Raw genomic sequence first — 16,765 nt, 5'->3', positions numbered from 1 at the left:
TATGCAATGTGGTGGTCTGTAACATGGTGGTATATATGGGATGTGGTGGTCTGTAACATGGCAGTATATATGCAATGTGGTGGTCTGTAACATGGTGGTATATATGGGATGTGGTGGTCTGTAACATGTCGGTATATATGGGATGTGGTGGTCTGTAACATGGCAGTATATATGCAATGTGGTGGTCTGTAACATAGCGGTATATATGGGATGTGGTGGGCTGTAACATGGTGTTATATATATGGGATGTGGTGGGCTGTAACATGGTGTTATATGTGCAATGCGATTGTCTGTAACATAGTGGTATATATGCAATGTGGTGGTCTGTAACATGGTGGTATATATGCAATGTGGTGGTCTGTAACATAGCGGTATATATGGGGTGTGGTGGTCTGTAACATGGTGGTATATATGCAATGTGGTGGTCTGTAACATGGTGGTAATGGGTATTGTGCAATAAGTAGAGTGAAATTGTTCATTTAATGTTGGTTTCATGTGGTACCTCCAATGTTTAACCCCTCTCTGGGGGGGTCTGGCGGACCTTATGCAGAGGAAAATTTGTCAGGTATGGGTCGTGTTGTACTCAGTAACATGTACCTGTTCATCTAAACTTACTTTCATCTGGTACTTTGAATGTATACTCTAGTCAAATTTTACCAGAGTGTCCACTGAGTGCATTAAGGGTCAACATTTGGGGGGTGTCTGGCGGGCCTTATGCAGCAGACGATTTGTCTGGCAATGGGTATTTTATACTTAGTAGAGTGTAATAACATTTTATGTTGATTTCATGTGGTACCTCCATTGTTTAACCCAGCCCAAATTTTGGGACCCTCTCTGGGGGTGTCTGGCAGGCCTTATGCAGAGGAAGATTTGTCTGGCGTGGCCCATTCTGTACTCTGTGAGATGAACCAGTTCATTTACACTTACTTTCATGTGGTACCTCCAACGTTTGATCCAGCCCTTGAATGGCCCCTTCATTTGGGGGGCCAGGGGCCACACGCAGCAGGGGCTCCCCGGCAGACATCCCTATATGAATATGTTGGGTTACACAGTAAATGTTCCTGTGTTCGGATATTGGTACCTTGTTCGTTTGACCAAAGTGCTCTGGGGTGCCGGTCTACTAACCGCCACGCAGACTATTAAAGTGAGTGAGTGAGAGTGATTTGGGTATAACATGGCTTTGAACTGTATTTCAGGGGAGGTCGGGTAGCCTAGTGGTTAAAGCGTTCGCTCGTCAGTAAATAATGACTAAAACAAAACCACAAAAACACATGATAAATATTTTATTTCACACTTCTGCAACACATACACAGCTGTGGGAACTTATACATACTCCAATACCTAGTGTCACTTATAGACCTTGTAGTTGTCTGGTACATCTGTAGTCACTAGACACCAACAGACCCCTGACATCTACACAGAACAACTGACAGAACACATGGCTTCTTGCCTGATGTACAGAAGCAGATCTTGCTTCCCTGGTCATATGACTTGTACCATGATACAAGTGTTAATAATGGGGTAACAGTGTCCAGCTAGGACAGGTGTTAGTTCTGTAAAACAGAATAATGTTCTCTTGTGTATGTCAGAAATAGCACTATCAATGCATCAAATCCCCAAAAGCTGACCCAACAATCAATATTGTTTACAAAGGAAATTACATCACATGGTGCCAATGAGTACCCCTTAAAATATTCCTGCTATCAATTCCTGTGTATCATTCCCATGTACCTACCCCGCTGATGTATCCTTAACTGGCTTTAGCCCCAAATATCCAAACTACCCACGCCCCCTGATATGACCATACCACCCACCCACCCACCCATTCCTCCATATATGACCATACCACCCACGCACCCTGTCCCCATATATGACCATATCTTCCAGACATCCTCAGATTCTTCAACTGAAACACATCTACAACAGTAACCATGGCAACAGTCCAAACATCTATCCAGGAGGATGTTCTTCCAGTGAGTATTCATTTCACATGGCATTATGTGTGCAAGACCTCAAACATGAGGTCATTAAGTCAAGTCCATGGTCAGTTCCTATATCCCCAGATATGAGACCTCCAACATATACCCGGTACCACCAGAGGTGACTACGTGGATCACACCACGATTCCTACATTCCCTGGTGTGAGGCACCTTGTCAGGAGTGAGACTCTCTCAGATGTTAGAGCAGTAGGGCTTAGTACCCAGGCAATGTACTATATGATCAGTCAAACAGAGAGAGACACACTCCACCGCATGAGCTCTACAGACATAAAGGACCACCTCCTTCTACCGGGTGGAGGCCATGATGGTTGGGTCACAACCACGGATCTTCATGCCTTGAGGGGGGTCGACGTAGATGTTGTTGTACAGCTCCTCCAGGGGAAGTTCCTGGTCCGTCTTGGCCTTCTCTGCCGCCGTCTCAACCTCCTTCCTCACCTCAGTATCGATTTTCTGCAACAACCACATCAGAACTAGGCCCCACTTGTTTTACTTAATGGTTTACAGATGTTTAGCAAACCTATAGGCTTGTGTAGATCAAACTAATATATATTTGTGCATCTAAATATTTTTTGTCAAATATCATATGGCATGAGGTTGTTTTGTTCAGTTAATTTGTGAAATGTGAGTGAATGATTGAGTGTAGAAAGTTGGGTTTAACATTGCCTTGAACAGTATTCCAGTAATATTACTGTGTGTTAGCTTAATTCGGGAGGAAAGCCCAAAGTGATGCAAGTCTCAGACATTTACCCAAACGGATATGCTGCCGACAAACATAATTTCTAAAGAACCTTATTTCTAACCTTAAGAAAAAATACAGAAAAGTGAAGGATGTTTTGTCATAAATTTGCAGAATCTTGTACAATTATATAAGAGATACTGTCGCCAAGTCCAGCAGCAAAGCCTGTATATAGACAACAGAGACAAAACATATGTCACATGATTAATAATAATGGTGACCCAGTAACTCAAGTCTTGCACTTCTGGACTGCTGTACCTTGAGCTCCTCTTCTGTGGCAAGACCTGAAGACAACAGCCTCTCCCTGAAGTTTGTGATGGGATCACGCTTTTCTCTCACCTCCTGGATCTCAGAGCGGGGGCGGTAGCTGAAAGGAGACAGAGTGATTGTCTGGGTAGCTTTCCTCCAGGTCTACTGGTTCCAATAGAATGAGCGATTGAGTGAGCACTTCCAGTTATATCACAGCGTGTCAGCTTGATGTCGGAGGAAAGCCTGAAGTGATGCATGTCTTAGACGTTAATTACTTTGGTGAAACCCATGATGCTGACAAACCTAGAAACAATTGGGGGAAGCGGGATTCAAACCAACAGGATTCTGGATTGCTCATGGGATGCAACTCTGCACATCGAATTGCCATGCCTTAGACAACTGGACCGACTGTGCCCTCTAAATTAGCATGACAGATAACACTACCATTATGTTTAATCACTTTATCATCCAAAACTGGCTCCCACAGGAGATATCGCTTGGGTGAGATCAAGCGATATCTACACTGTAGTTATCGCTGCAATGAAATTGCATCACAATGCTTTGCAGACCATTGTGACATCATTGGTTACCATGACGTCACAATCAAATGACATCACTAATGGCTCTGCTACTGAAGCTGTAAGCAGTACTTTTTACACTTAAAGGGCAAGTTCACAAGGAAATGAACCTATTTTTCGTGTACTTTTTCCACATTAAAAGTGTTAACCTAGTAGTGTCATAGACAAAAATATAAAAATATCACAATTAGTTAACATATTTTTTGCATTATAACGATTTCTATTTTTCATATTTACCAAGTGTTCTATATCCAGAACAAAATCACCATGGCTTATGCCCCTTGCAATATGATGTCATTGGTGCCAATTGATAATCATTATGATGTCATCATGCTTTGTTAGAGCCGCTTCACGTGGTGTACGTACAGGTGTGTGATTCTAGCGTCTCAGATGCCAGCCAGCATAGTGTTATGCCGAGTCACCACTGCGCCGGAGTGTGTCGTAGGCCATGTTGTTTCACCCCAAAACTGGTTCTTGATATCTTTTGCGTTGAGAATAGACAGGGACCCAGTTGAATTGGCACCAATTACGTCATAATCTAAAGGGGATAACTCTGGCCCGTTTAGCTCGAAAAACGAAGGCCTCATAACGGCATATCATTTTCACACTATTGTGAGCTTCCTACTTTCACTGTGAAAAAATGAGTTATATTTTCAAACACAGATACTAATTCTAAAATTGCATTTTGTTTAGAAAAAGAAAGAAAGTGATTTTTGCGTGTACACTTCCCCTTTAAGACACTGCTAATTACTGTCTACAAACTGAAAAAGTTGGAAGAATGATGTTGGATGATAAATAGAATCTCACCCTCGTGTCTTTTGATATCAAATATATCAACACTCGTTGATAAAAGTGGAAAAAATCCTCGGCAAACCTCGGAGTTTTCCCACTTTTATCAACTCGTATATATATATATATATATATATATATATATATATATATATATATATTTATATATATATATATATATATATATTTGATATCAAAAGACACTCGGGTGAGATTCTCTGTTTAACATTATGAACATTACAGCAAACTAGAAGTATTTTCTTTCGTGAAATGACTTTGGCAGATGACTTCCACACACGCACGTACACACGCACGCACGCACGTTGGATGTGTTTGAGGCTAGCTGTGGACCCAATGGGAGTACCTGGTCCCGGGGTCACTCATACTGTGTCCGCTGTATCTGTAGGTGACGGCTTCAATCAGGATGGGTCCATTCTTCAATGCATAATCCTTGGCAAACCTTGTTCCTTCTCTCATAGCCAGGACATCCATACCATCAATCTGCCAGAGGAATAAGACAAACATCAGACAACCCTGTGACTGACCCAGAACATACTGAACATCTATCCCCTACGTTACCTACAGCCGGCCACTACTGCTTTTTTCGGGCGATTTCAGAGAAGTTTACAGAGGCATATATGCGTTTTGAGAGAACTTAAGAACATGCTCAAAGGAGGTCAAATGTATTTTTATTAAATTCTAAAAAAACAGAAAACATGTACTGAGCCCCTACCAGCTACACTTGTACCAAATTTGATTATACTGTGTACAAAAAGGCTGAGTAATGGACTAAGCCATATTGAAAATCAGATTCGATCCTCTTGAACAAATTCAAAGGTGTTGTCATTCATGGGTATATATATATATGCATGTGAAGTGTCAGCTAGATGGCAAATGGTTTCTTAGGCATGTTAGGAGAAGATGCTATCAGAGAGAGGATATACATTTTGAGACAATTTAGGAATACTAACTACCCAAGGAGCAAACTTTCCGACAGTTTGAAAGAAAATGGCTGAGTAATACCCATAAGAGGTTGCAGTATTTTAAGTCAAATCAAGGTCAAACTGTAAATATCACAATAAACAGATATTTCTATCTTGTGCCACACTACTAAGTAAACATGGGATGGCTAATAAGGTTTTCAACAGGGCTGCAATAGTGGGCATATTGAAAATGAGATTTGAACCTCTTGAACAAAGTGTGGTGCTATCATTGGTTGGTGCAAGCATGTAAAATTCAGATTCATTGTGGCTTCTGACAAGAAGATGTTTAGGCCCAACAATGTACGCTGGACAAACAGGCCACAACCTAAGCTAACTGACTTTCAGTAAGCCAAAAAACACAGGGGATACTTTATTTCACTATTCCTCAGATTTCGTTGCTAGTCCTGTTTGAACAAAACAAAAACGTTAACCTGTCAGTTGTCTGCCAGTTCCATTCAGTTGCAATGTCAGCAGCACGGAGATCTGATTCAGAACTATTGCCTTCAAATGCTACTGGTCCATGAGAAGGGCCATTAATGTTTTTTACTTCGTCCACAGCACAATCAAGTAGTCTCGGTCTAGTGGACTAGTGAGAATTTTGAAAGCTGCTTGAAGAATCAAACGTTTTTGGTACACACTGTTTGATTGTTTGTTGTTTTTACGCAGCACTCACCAATATTCCAACTATATGAAAAATAATCAAGTCTGGACCAGACAATCCAGTCATTGACATCATGAGCATCGATACACGCAATTGGGATCGACAACATAAATCAACCAAGTCAGCGATCCCGTTAGTCGCCTGTTACGACAAGCATAGTCGCCTGTTACGGCAAGCATGGGTTGCTGAAGACCTATTCTACCCCAGATCTTTACGGGTCAGGCACACACTGTGCAGCTATAGTTACATGTAGCTTTATCAAATGAACATTCGAAAACAATGTAACCATGGTGGTGTTAAGCAAATGTGAAGGGTATGTGTTTGTGACATACAAATCAACTCACCCACAGTCCGGGTACGTAGTCTCCGCGGGTGTAGTAGGCTGTGCTGGCCGAGGCCCTGTCCACGCTGGTGCCCATACCGTAGCCATTGTTCTCACACACGAAGATGCAGGGCAGATTCCACAACTTGGCCATGTTGAAGGTCTCGTACAGCTGGCCCTGATTGGCAGCACCATCTCCATACAGAGTGACACAAATAGCCTCTTCACCGCGGTACTTGGAGGCAAACGCTATACCAGCCCCGAGGGGCACCTGCAGGGAAGAGAGGGTTCGCAGGTCATGCTGGACTACTGATATACAAATGTGTAGGTGTAACCGACTGAGTACTCTGAAGTTCATACTTTTTATACCATATGCTTATCCTTACCATAGTTTTAACCAAAAATGTATACTGAAAGAATAAAGGGTCTTATTTTAACTAATAAATATTTGATTAGATTGTCAATGGTTTTCTAATGCCACACACAAAGATTTTCTGTTTGTTTGTCTGTTTGTTTGTTTAACGCCGCTCTCACCAATATTCCAGCAATATGACAGCGGTCTGTAAATTATCGTCAGACAATCCAGCAATTGATATCATGAGCATCGATCCACGCAATTGGGATACGATGACATGCATCAATCAAGTAAGCGAACCTGATCACCTGATCCCGTAAGTCGCCTCTCACGACAAGCATAGTTGTCATTTATGGCAAGCATGGGCTGCTGAAGACCCCCAATCTTCATGGGTCCCCTCGAAAAGAACCAGAAGAACACTTGATGTGATAGAGAGGCCTACTTCTCCCTGCTGTCAAGATTAACCCTCTCCGCCATCAAAAAGATTTACAGCGGGCTGCTGATTCAGAGTCAATCCTAATCAAACCAACCTGTGCTCCTACAATGCCGTTTCCACCATAGAAGTTGTGGCCGTACATGTGCATCGAACCTCCCTTGCCCTTGGCGCAGCCGGACACCCGACCTGCACAACACAAACACATCATAACTAGGGCTGCAACGATACAGGAAGGTCACGATACGATATGTATCTCGGTATTCTGGTATCTCGATACGCAATGATAAATAAAACAAGACTTAAAGCATGTCAAGATTGAACCTTTCATGATTTTGGAACAGTCAAAATTATTTTATAATAACAAGACTACTGAAGTTGTTCAGCTTCAAAGTGGAACTTTCTCTTAACTTTCCTTCAAAACAATTCAAAGTTCAAACTCCAGAAAATAATTAATGTACAACTTCAAAGAATTTTGATGCAATGGTCCAAGAAATTGTATCTGAAATAATTCTTTTATCAGGAATAATATATTCCAATATCGTGTTACCTTAGTTGCAGCTTTTACTATATATATATTTAAAATAATAAGAACCACAAGTGTAGCATTTTGGTACTGGTGATTGCTGTTGCAGGATATTTTTACATGGGAACAATTTGACCAGTCACCCTAGCAACTTCCCGTGCTACATGTATTTCAATTGAGAAAACGTTATGTTGACATATATTCGCCAAATTTCCACAAATATGACTTTTAACAAGTCAAAGTATGGCATTTTAAATATATGTATCCATTCTCTAGCAACTTAAGTTTGTTTCAATGCGTGAAAAGTGGTAATCTGACCGTGGTTGCTGTATCTCTTCACACACGATTTCACATAACTCAATGAAAACAATATTAAATGAAATTTTGAATAAGATTATTAAATATATTGCAAACACAAGTCCAGATATCCAATGAACACGTTTTAATAACAAGATAGTATAATAATGGTATTGAATTGCGTACTTCAGTTTGGATTTGCTGACAGGTATTTCCGGTGTTATGTGCTTGCGGGGATCAGTTGATCAATGGTTTTTGAGATGGGGAAAAACATCTGTCGGTGTAAAACCTGAGCTTATTCAAAATGTAAGTATGTTTTTGGGAGCCATGCGTTACCGCGCGCTATAACCAAGTTAGCGGTTTATTGAAAGGCACAATAGCGAGGAAACGCTGTACTTGAGATTTGCGTTTCGTATCGTGGCGTATCGATAAATGGGCCCACGTTTATCGTATATCGTATCGTGGGTCAAGTATCGCGATGCATCGGAATATCGGTGTATCCCTTCACCCTTAATAATAACGTATTAACACAGCTTCAACAGGCACATCATTACTTGGCCCTGCTGTTACAACAGACACATGAAGCACAGATTGTCATCATACCAATATTCACTACAGATGAAGCATTGATTATCACCTTTGTTACAACAGACACATGAAGCACAGATTGTCATCATACCAATACTCGCTACAGATGAAGCATTGATTATCACCCTTGTAAAAACAAGTACATGGAGCACAGCTTATCATCATACCAATACTCACTACAGATGAAGCATTGATTATCACCTTTGTTACAACAAGCACATGGAGCACAGCTTATCATCATACCAATACTTACTACAGATGAAGCATTGATTATCACCTTTGTTACAACAAGCACATGGAGAAAAGCTTATCATCATACCAATACTTACTACAGATGAAGCATTGATTATCACCTTTGTTACAACAAGCACATGGAGAACAGCTCATCAAAGTATCAAAAGGACATGTGATGCATAGATTATCACCATTCTTATAACAGACACATGTAGCATAGATTGTCACCATTCTAACAACAGACACATGGAGCATAGATTGTCACCATTCTAACAACAGACGCATGGAGCATAGATTGTCACCATTCTAACAACAGACACATGGAGCATAGATTATCACCATTCTTACAACAGACATATGGAGCATAGATTGTCACCATTCTAACAACAGACACATGGAGCATAGATTGTCACCATTCTAACAACAGACACATGGAGCATAGATTGTCACCATTCTAACAACAGACACATGGAGCATAGATTGTCACCATTCTAACAACAGACACATGGAGCATAGATTGTCACCATTCTAACAACAGCACATGGAGCATAGATTGTCACCATTCTAACAACAGACACATGGAGCATAGATTGTCACCATTCTAACAAAAGACACACGGAGCATAGATTGTCACCATTCTAACAACAGACACACAGAGCTTAGATTGTCACCATTCTAACAACAGACACACGGAGCATAGATTATCACCATTCTAACAACAGACACATGGAGCATAGATTGTCACCATTCTAACAACAGACACATGGAGCATAGATTGTCACCATTCTAACAACAGACACACGGAGCATAGATTATCAGCACTACTACAACATGTACAATAGACACATGAAGCATATCTTATCAGTATAACTACAACAGACACGTCACTTTTCTACATTGCGATTGGGTGACACAGGCTGAGCTATTGTGGTCATAAGCTCTGGGAGACTGCCAGCAGATCCTAGGCAACTATGATGCCATATCAAGTCGTACCTGTGAGCTCGGACAACACTCCCTGCACTGAGACTCCCCTCATGAAGGTCCAGCCATGAGCCCTGTAGGCCGTGATCACAGAGTCATCGGGCGTCATTGCATTCTCCATACCCACACACACAGCTTCCTGTAACAAAACAGTAGCCTGTCATTGTGGCTTTACTTCCCAACCAACAGAACAAGCCCTGTAGGCCGTGATCACAGAGTCATCGGGCGTCATTGCATTCTCCATACCCACACACACAGCTTCCTGTAACAGAACAGTAGCCTGTCATTGTGGCTTTACTTCCCAACCAACAGAACAAGCCCTGTAGGCCGTGATCACAGAGTCATCGGGCGTCATTGCATTCTCCATACCCACACACACAGATTCCTGTAACAGAACAGTAGCCTGTCATTGTGGCTTTACTTCCCAACCAACAGAACAAGCCCTGTAGGCCGTGATCACAGAGTCATCGGGCGTCATTGCATTCTCCATACCCACACACACAGCTTCCTGTAACAAAACAGTAGCCTGTCATTGTGGCTTTACTTCCCAACCAACAGAACAAGCCCTGTAGGCCGTGATCACAGAGTCATCGGGCGTAATTGCATTCTCCATACCCACACACACAGATTCCTGTAACAAAACAGTAGCCTGTCATTGTGGCTTTACTTCCCAACCAACAGAACAAGCCCTGTAGGCCGTGATCACAGAGTCATCGGGCGTCATTGCATTCTCCATACCCACACACACAGCTTCCTGTAACAAAACAGTAGCCTGTCATTGTGGCTTTACTTCCCAACCAACAGAACAAGCCCTGTAGGCCGTGATCACAGAGTCATCGGGCGTCATTGCATTCTCCATACCCACACACACAGCTTCCTGTAACAAAACAGTGGTCTGTCATTGTGGCTTTACTTCCCAACCAACAGAACAAGCCCTGTAGGCCGTGATCACAGAGTCATCGGGCGTCATTGCATTCTCCATACCCACACACACAGCTTCCTGTAACAGAACAGTAGCCTGTCATTGTGGCTTTACTTCCCAACCAACAGAACAAGCCCTGTAGGCCGTGATCACAGAGTCATCGGGCGTCATTGCATTCTCCATACCCACACACACAGCTTCCTGTAACAAAACAGTGGTCTGTCAATGTGGCTTTACTTCCCAACCAACAGAACAAGCCCTGTAGGCCGTGATCACAGAGTCATCGGGCGTCATTGCATTCTCCATACCCACACACACAGATTCCTGTAACAAAACAGTGGTCTGTCATTGTGGCTTTACTTCCCAACCAACAGAACAAGCACTGTAACTTCATAACTTTGTTTTAGTCATACAAAAGCAAAAGTTTGTGTTGACACCAAAAATGTGCAAACTATCATTCATAGGATCCATGAGACCAACTTGACCAACTTGACAAACATGGCACACGTGACAGTATATTCAGGCAAACAAAGGTAAAGTTTTGAAAAAACAAAACAATGACTTTATTGTTTCATTTTCCATCCCACCTACATGCCTTTTGACTGGGATTTAAAGTTTATAAATAATTAAATCAAGAATATATTACAAAAAGCTTTAGTTGATTTTACTCCTGCAAACTAGTATAAGAAAATAACCAAAAGGACATGATTCAGACACATGCAAGAGTTCAAGGACAAGTACTCACCTGGCCCGAGTAGAGGTGGCAAAAACCACGAATGATTTTAGATTTGTAAAGGTTGCCAGCCATTGTCTCCATTCTACGAACAGTCTGCATCTGTCTGTACATCTTGAGACCATCGTCCCGGGACAGTGTGACAGATGTGGATGGACCCTGTTCCAGTTTGTGCAGCTTGTAGGACTGAAAACAGGCAGCAAGCACGACGTTAGAGATTGTCACCCCGCCTATTTGTTTGTTTGTGTGTGTGTTTGTTGTTTAAATCCACACTCAGCAATATTCCAGCAATATCATGGCGGTCTGTAATTTTTAAATAATCAAATCTGGACCAGACACACTGATTGACATCTTGAGCATCGATCTACGCAATTGGGATGAGATGACATGCATCAACCAAGTCAGCAAACCTGACCACCAAATCTAGTTAGTTGCCTCTTACGACATCTTTTGTTGTAGAAAAACCTGAATGTTTACTTTTTACACATACTAAATCACATGTCACATAACCATACACATGGTGACATTTCAGACTGATCTGTAATTTTTGTGTTTCTTATCAATCCCCCTGGTCAATTTACCTTCCTAATAAAATAAACAAAAAGAATATTTCATATCCACCCATTTTCCCACATAAATATATTGTATATTTAACATACTCTTTTAGGACATAGCTTTCTACTAAGCAATCTGACATAACAGCTGTCTGCTCAAGTAATTGTTAGGGGTGTGCGGTATTACCGGTACACCGGTATGTTGTGGTGTAAATCTTTGGCAATACATATTGCGATACGTTTGTAAATGTAGCAATATATTGGGGCAAATATGTATAAGTATATATATGGTTTCCTAAACGATATGGAGATGGAAAATAGTATCTTTCTGATACAACTTGCCTCTCAAGTAGCATGTACACAACACGACTATCAAGCTCCTCACAGCGGAAAGGAAAAAATAGTGAGGGACACTTGACTGATGGTATCTGACAATAATACAGGAGATAACTCTGATTAACTCATGAAAATGTAAATTGGCAATATATTGCAATACATATCACAACACAGGTTAAAGTATGGCAATATATTGCAATACATATCACAACACAGGTTAAAGTATGGCAATATATTGCAATACATATCACAATACAGGTTAAAGTATGGCAATATATTGCAATACATATCACAACACAGGTTAAAGTATGGCAATATATTGCAATACATATCACAATACAGGTTAAAGTATGGCAATATATTGCAATACATATCACAACACAGGTTAAAGTATGGCAATATATTGCAATACATATCACAATACAGGTTAAAGTATGGCAATATATTGCAATACATATCACAATACAGGTTAAAGTATGGCAATATATTGCAATACATATCACAATACCGGTTAAAGTATGGCAATATATTGCAATACATATCACAATACAGGTTAAAGTATGGCAATATATTGCAATACATATCACAATACAGGTTAAAGTATGGCAATATATTGCAATACAAATCACAATACAGGTTAAAGTATGGCAATATATTGCAATACATATCACAATACAGGTTAAAGTATGGCAATATATTGCTATAAATATCACAATACAGGTTAAAGTATGGCAATATATTGCAATACATATCACAATACAGGTTAAAGTATGGCAATATATTGCAATACATATCACAACACAGATTAAAGTATGGCAATATATTGCAATACATATCACAATACAGGTTAAAGTATGGCAATATATTGCAATACATATCACAACACAGATTAAAGTATGGCAATATATTGCAATACATATCACAATACAGGTTAAAGTATGGCAATATGTTGCAATACATATCACAATACAGGTTAACATGGTTAAAGTATGGCAATATATTGCAATACATATCACAATACAGGTTAAAGTATGGCAATATATTGCAATACATATCACAATACAGGTTAAAGTATGGCAATATATTGCAATACATATCACAACACAGATTAAAGTATGGCAATATATTGCAATACATATCACAATACAGGTTAAAGTATGGCAATATATTGCAATACATATCACAATACAGGTTAAAGTATGGCAATATATTGCAATACAAATCCAGGTCAATACCCAGCCCTAGTAATTGTAAAATACAGACTTGGATGATGGTTCTATTTTGGCTGTCATCCCTAGAGAGGGGTCTTTGTTGCTGCCTGCTTACCTCCACCTGGAAGCTGGCCTCCGATGCAGTTCCATAACTAGAGCCTCGGAGAACGCCCAGCAGCCACTGAAATACAGGTAACAGGCAGTGTTGGAAATAAGTTTAAGACCCAAGAAGACAGTCGGGCAGGTGACCCATAAGTGTTGCCTGCCCATCTTCAAAGTTCCTGCCCGCATTCAGACATTTTAAATATTGAAAAAAAATGCCAAAAAAAGTAAGAGACAAATCGCATATATTGCGTCTTGATTCATTTGAAATAATGCAAACCATTACTTGAGAATCTACAATAAGTAAAAATGAAAACTGAATATGTAAGTAGTCTTAATACTTTCTGCCAGACAGTTGAGTAGGTGGAGGAAAATTTCATGCAGCCTGACAGAAAAGTTACCATCCATGGGCAGGCTGGCAGGCAGGCAGTTATTTCAGACACTACTAACAGGTCACAAAAACACTCCACCATGGAACATGTGAACAATGGTGAAATAAGGGAATAAACATCTGTCATTAAACATATTTCTGAATCTCCTGAATCTCTTCCTAAAACCTTTTACTGTTTCACTTTCAGTGTGGGAGGAATTACTAATACAGAAAATGTCTTGTTTGTGTTGTGATTAATAGTAGTAGTTCAATCAATTGCTCATAAATTTCATACAAATCAGTATTTTGCTTGAATCTTAAAGCTGAAAACCAAAAAGAAATTGATCTTATCAATATTGTGCATATAAACATTCCATTAATCATGTTAATTATTTCATAAATATGCACAAAGTTTCCTGTGAAGATGTATTTTAAAGAGAAATTGGTTTTGCAGCTGCAAATTTCTATTTTTCAAAATGGAAAACAGGTGCCACCATACTGATACAGTCCAATATATCATTTCACTAGTAGTTTAATATATAATAATTAAAGTGTAAACTTTACACCATTCAGTGAATAGAGTTAACCAAATAGGATAGAATGAATGTGCAATGATCACATAATATATTTTCATACTACATGTATTATAAAGAAAAAGCAACCTGAAATAGTCACATATCCCACGATTTCACTTGTCTGCCATCTTGGATGCAAGGTGAAAACAATTCAGTGGTGTGCACAATCCGCTGCTAATAATCCCCGCAGTTGGATAAACATTTTGTTGTAGCGCATTGGAGCTGACAACAGGCAATCAGTACAGTATCCTATCCAGGTTATTTAGGTCTGTGGTCAATCCAAAAGAAGATACTGGCAAGCTGGAAAGCATCTTCCCGAGGCATAGGAGTCAACGACTAAAATTCCAGTTTCCACCCTTGCCGAACTAGGCTGATATTATGGAGTTATACTTTAGCTGGACTATAACAAGTCTATGAATAGTCCAATCAGAAAATGTGGTTACATCCGGTTTGTAAAATGCTGTGCAGATTATGGGCAACAATACAGAACTTGATTATCGATCAGATTGTCTTCACTGGGTGACGCCATTACATTTGAAGCAAATACAAGTGATATGAGAGGTGGAATCTGATTGGTCAGTAGGAGGGACATAAAAGGGACATAACTCGTAATAGCCACTGGTGGCGCTACGATCGAGCCCAGAAATTCCAGCCTAGTTCAGCAAGGGTGGAAACTGGACTTTTACAGTCGGTTAACTCCCTTGCCTCGGGATGATGGCTGGAAAGATACAGGATACCTTGCCCCAGTGAAGACATACGGATCTACAGATTCCTGAAATATCAGAATGTCAGCAGAAGTATGTATATGCAGAGATACATTTAGTATGCTCGGTAGTAAGGGATAATTCAAGATGTTCTGATATTCATGATTATACCTGGAAATTCTGGATGCGAGGCTAATGCCGACTTGTTTGAAGTATCTGAGATGTTTGACTGCCCATTATCTGGGGCTCATAAAAATTAGATTCATTTCAATTTACGTAAATAAATACTTAACTTGATTACCTTCTGAAGATATACTGATGGAAATGAAAAAGGGACACTTAGTTTTAGACACAGTGAAATGATATGCTGTCATGGGTTCCCTGCCTTGTCTAAAAAATACACGTTGGAAACAATGCACACAATCATATCTCAACCTTTGATTCTGACATGTGTTGAATTGGTATGTGGTAGGGCTGGGACGAGTCCAAATTTACCACCCGGGTACCCACCCCCCTATTACCCGACCCTACCCGGGTAAGCAGTGTAGGTCTCAAGAGATGTCTCAAAATGTCCGATTGGGAACATTTTTAGCATAGCCCTGGCAAAATGTATCAAGATACATGTATTTAACAATCTAGTCATTCATTCACTGAAGTTGAATTAAGTTATATCTTTATTAAACCATATAAAAAATAAAGAAGGAATGGGTGTATAGTCAGAAAGAAATGCGAACATTAGTGACTTGTAGTGTAACCATAGAGTTCTAGATAATTTTTGTCATTAAACAATATATCACGTGACTATCCACGGGTCCGGGTAGTACCGTGGGTACCCGGGTCCTACTCAGTACCAACCCGACCCAGGTACCCGAGTTACCCGTCCCAGCCCTAGTATGCTGGCTATTTCAAATGTACTGACAGTAAAGCTAAGGTCCCTATATTTTTCACTGTTCCCTTGTTGCATATATTGAATGAATACCTATTTTTCAAAATAGATACTCGTTTTGTCATGACTGTTGTCTACCGATACGAATATTTTGACGTTAGTTCGTCACTGACGTCAGGCTTCACTGAACAGACTTGTGATGTAAGGCAAAGATTCTAAGCAAAGCAAAACTGTCATTAGATTACGAGGCAGTCAAGAGCAGAGGTATTTTATAAAGCGTATATGCAAATGTAACACGAGGGGGCTAATCGGATAAATAATATAACGGGTGCACTATACGTAAGGAAGATCCAATGTGGCCAATGACATGTTACCAAATGTCGAGATTACGCCAAAGAAAGTCAATGTCATCATCAGTATCATCGCCTGTCATGCTGTGCGCGAAAACAGGGGTGTAGAAATAAACATGCTTGCATTTAATTCATCAGGAAAGACTCTCTCCAATTACTCACATTTCTTGAACCACCTGCTGCTCTGGCAAGCCTGGCGGATGAAGCTATCATTTTCTTGTAATAACACCGGTAGATAGGACGAAATATAAACCGAACAGCCGGGCACAAGCGTCCTTGAATTTCAAGGT

General features: G+C 40.3%; 1 protein-coding gene across 1 annotated transcript; it reads right to left on the bottom strand.

Annotated features, from left to right (window-relative positions):
* Positions 1–1,279: 1,279 nt before the first annotated feature.
* LOC139473765 (pyruvate dehydrogenase E1 component subunit alpha, mitochondrial-like) lies at positions 1,280–16,765 on the bottom strand. The gene is made up of 9 exons (XM_071256515.1): positions 16,638–16,765; positions 13,604–13,669; positions 11,400–11,573; positions 9,745–9,871; positions 7,204–7,295; positions 6,341–6,589; positions 4,717–4,853; positions 2,995–3,103; positions 1,280–2,450 (listed from the first exon to the last, which is right to left on the bottom strand). The coding sequence occupies exons 1-9, from the start codon at positions 16,686–16,688 to the stop codon at positions 2,286–2,288; spliced, it is 1,170 nt and encodes a 389-aa protein (XP_071112616.1). The 5' UTR covers positions 16,689–16,765; the 3' UTR covers positions 1,280–2,285.

Source organism: Haliotis cracherodii, unplaced genomic scaffold (genome assembly GCF_022045235.1).
Source record: "Haliotis cracherodii isolate W230 unplaced genomic scaffold, xgHalCrac1.p SCAF_3, whole genome shotgun sequence".
Lineage (NCBI taxonomy): Eukaryota > Metazoa > Mollusca > Gastropoda > Lepetellida > Haliotidae > Haliotis > Haliotis cracherodii.
This window is presented reverse-complemented; position numbering and strand designations above follow the sequence as displayed.

Excerpts from the sequence above, each read along its gene's own strand:
- LOC139473765 (XM_071256515.1), bottom strand. The coding sequence starts at position 16,688 with ATGATAGCTTCATCCGCCAGGCTTGCCAGAGCAGCAGGTGGTTCAAGA. Across the intron at positions 9,872-11,399 it reads GCCACCTCTACTCGGGCCAG|GAAGCTGTGTGTGTGGGTAT; the intron begins GTGAGTACTTGT and ends GTTTTGTTACAG. Across the intron at positions 6,590-7,203 it reads ACGGCATTGTAGGAGCACAG|GTGCCCCTCGGGGCTGGTAT; the intron begins GTTGGTTTGATT and ends TCTTCCCTGCAG.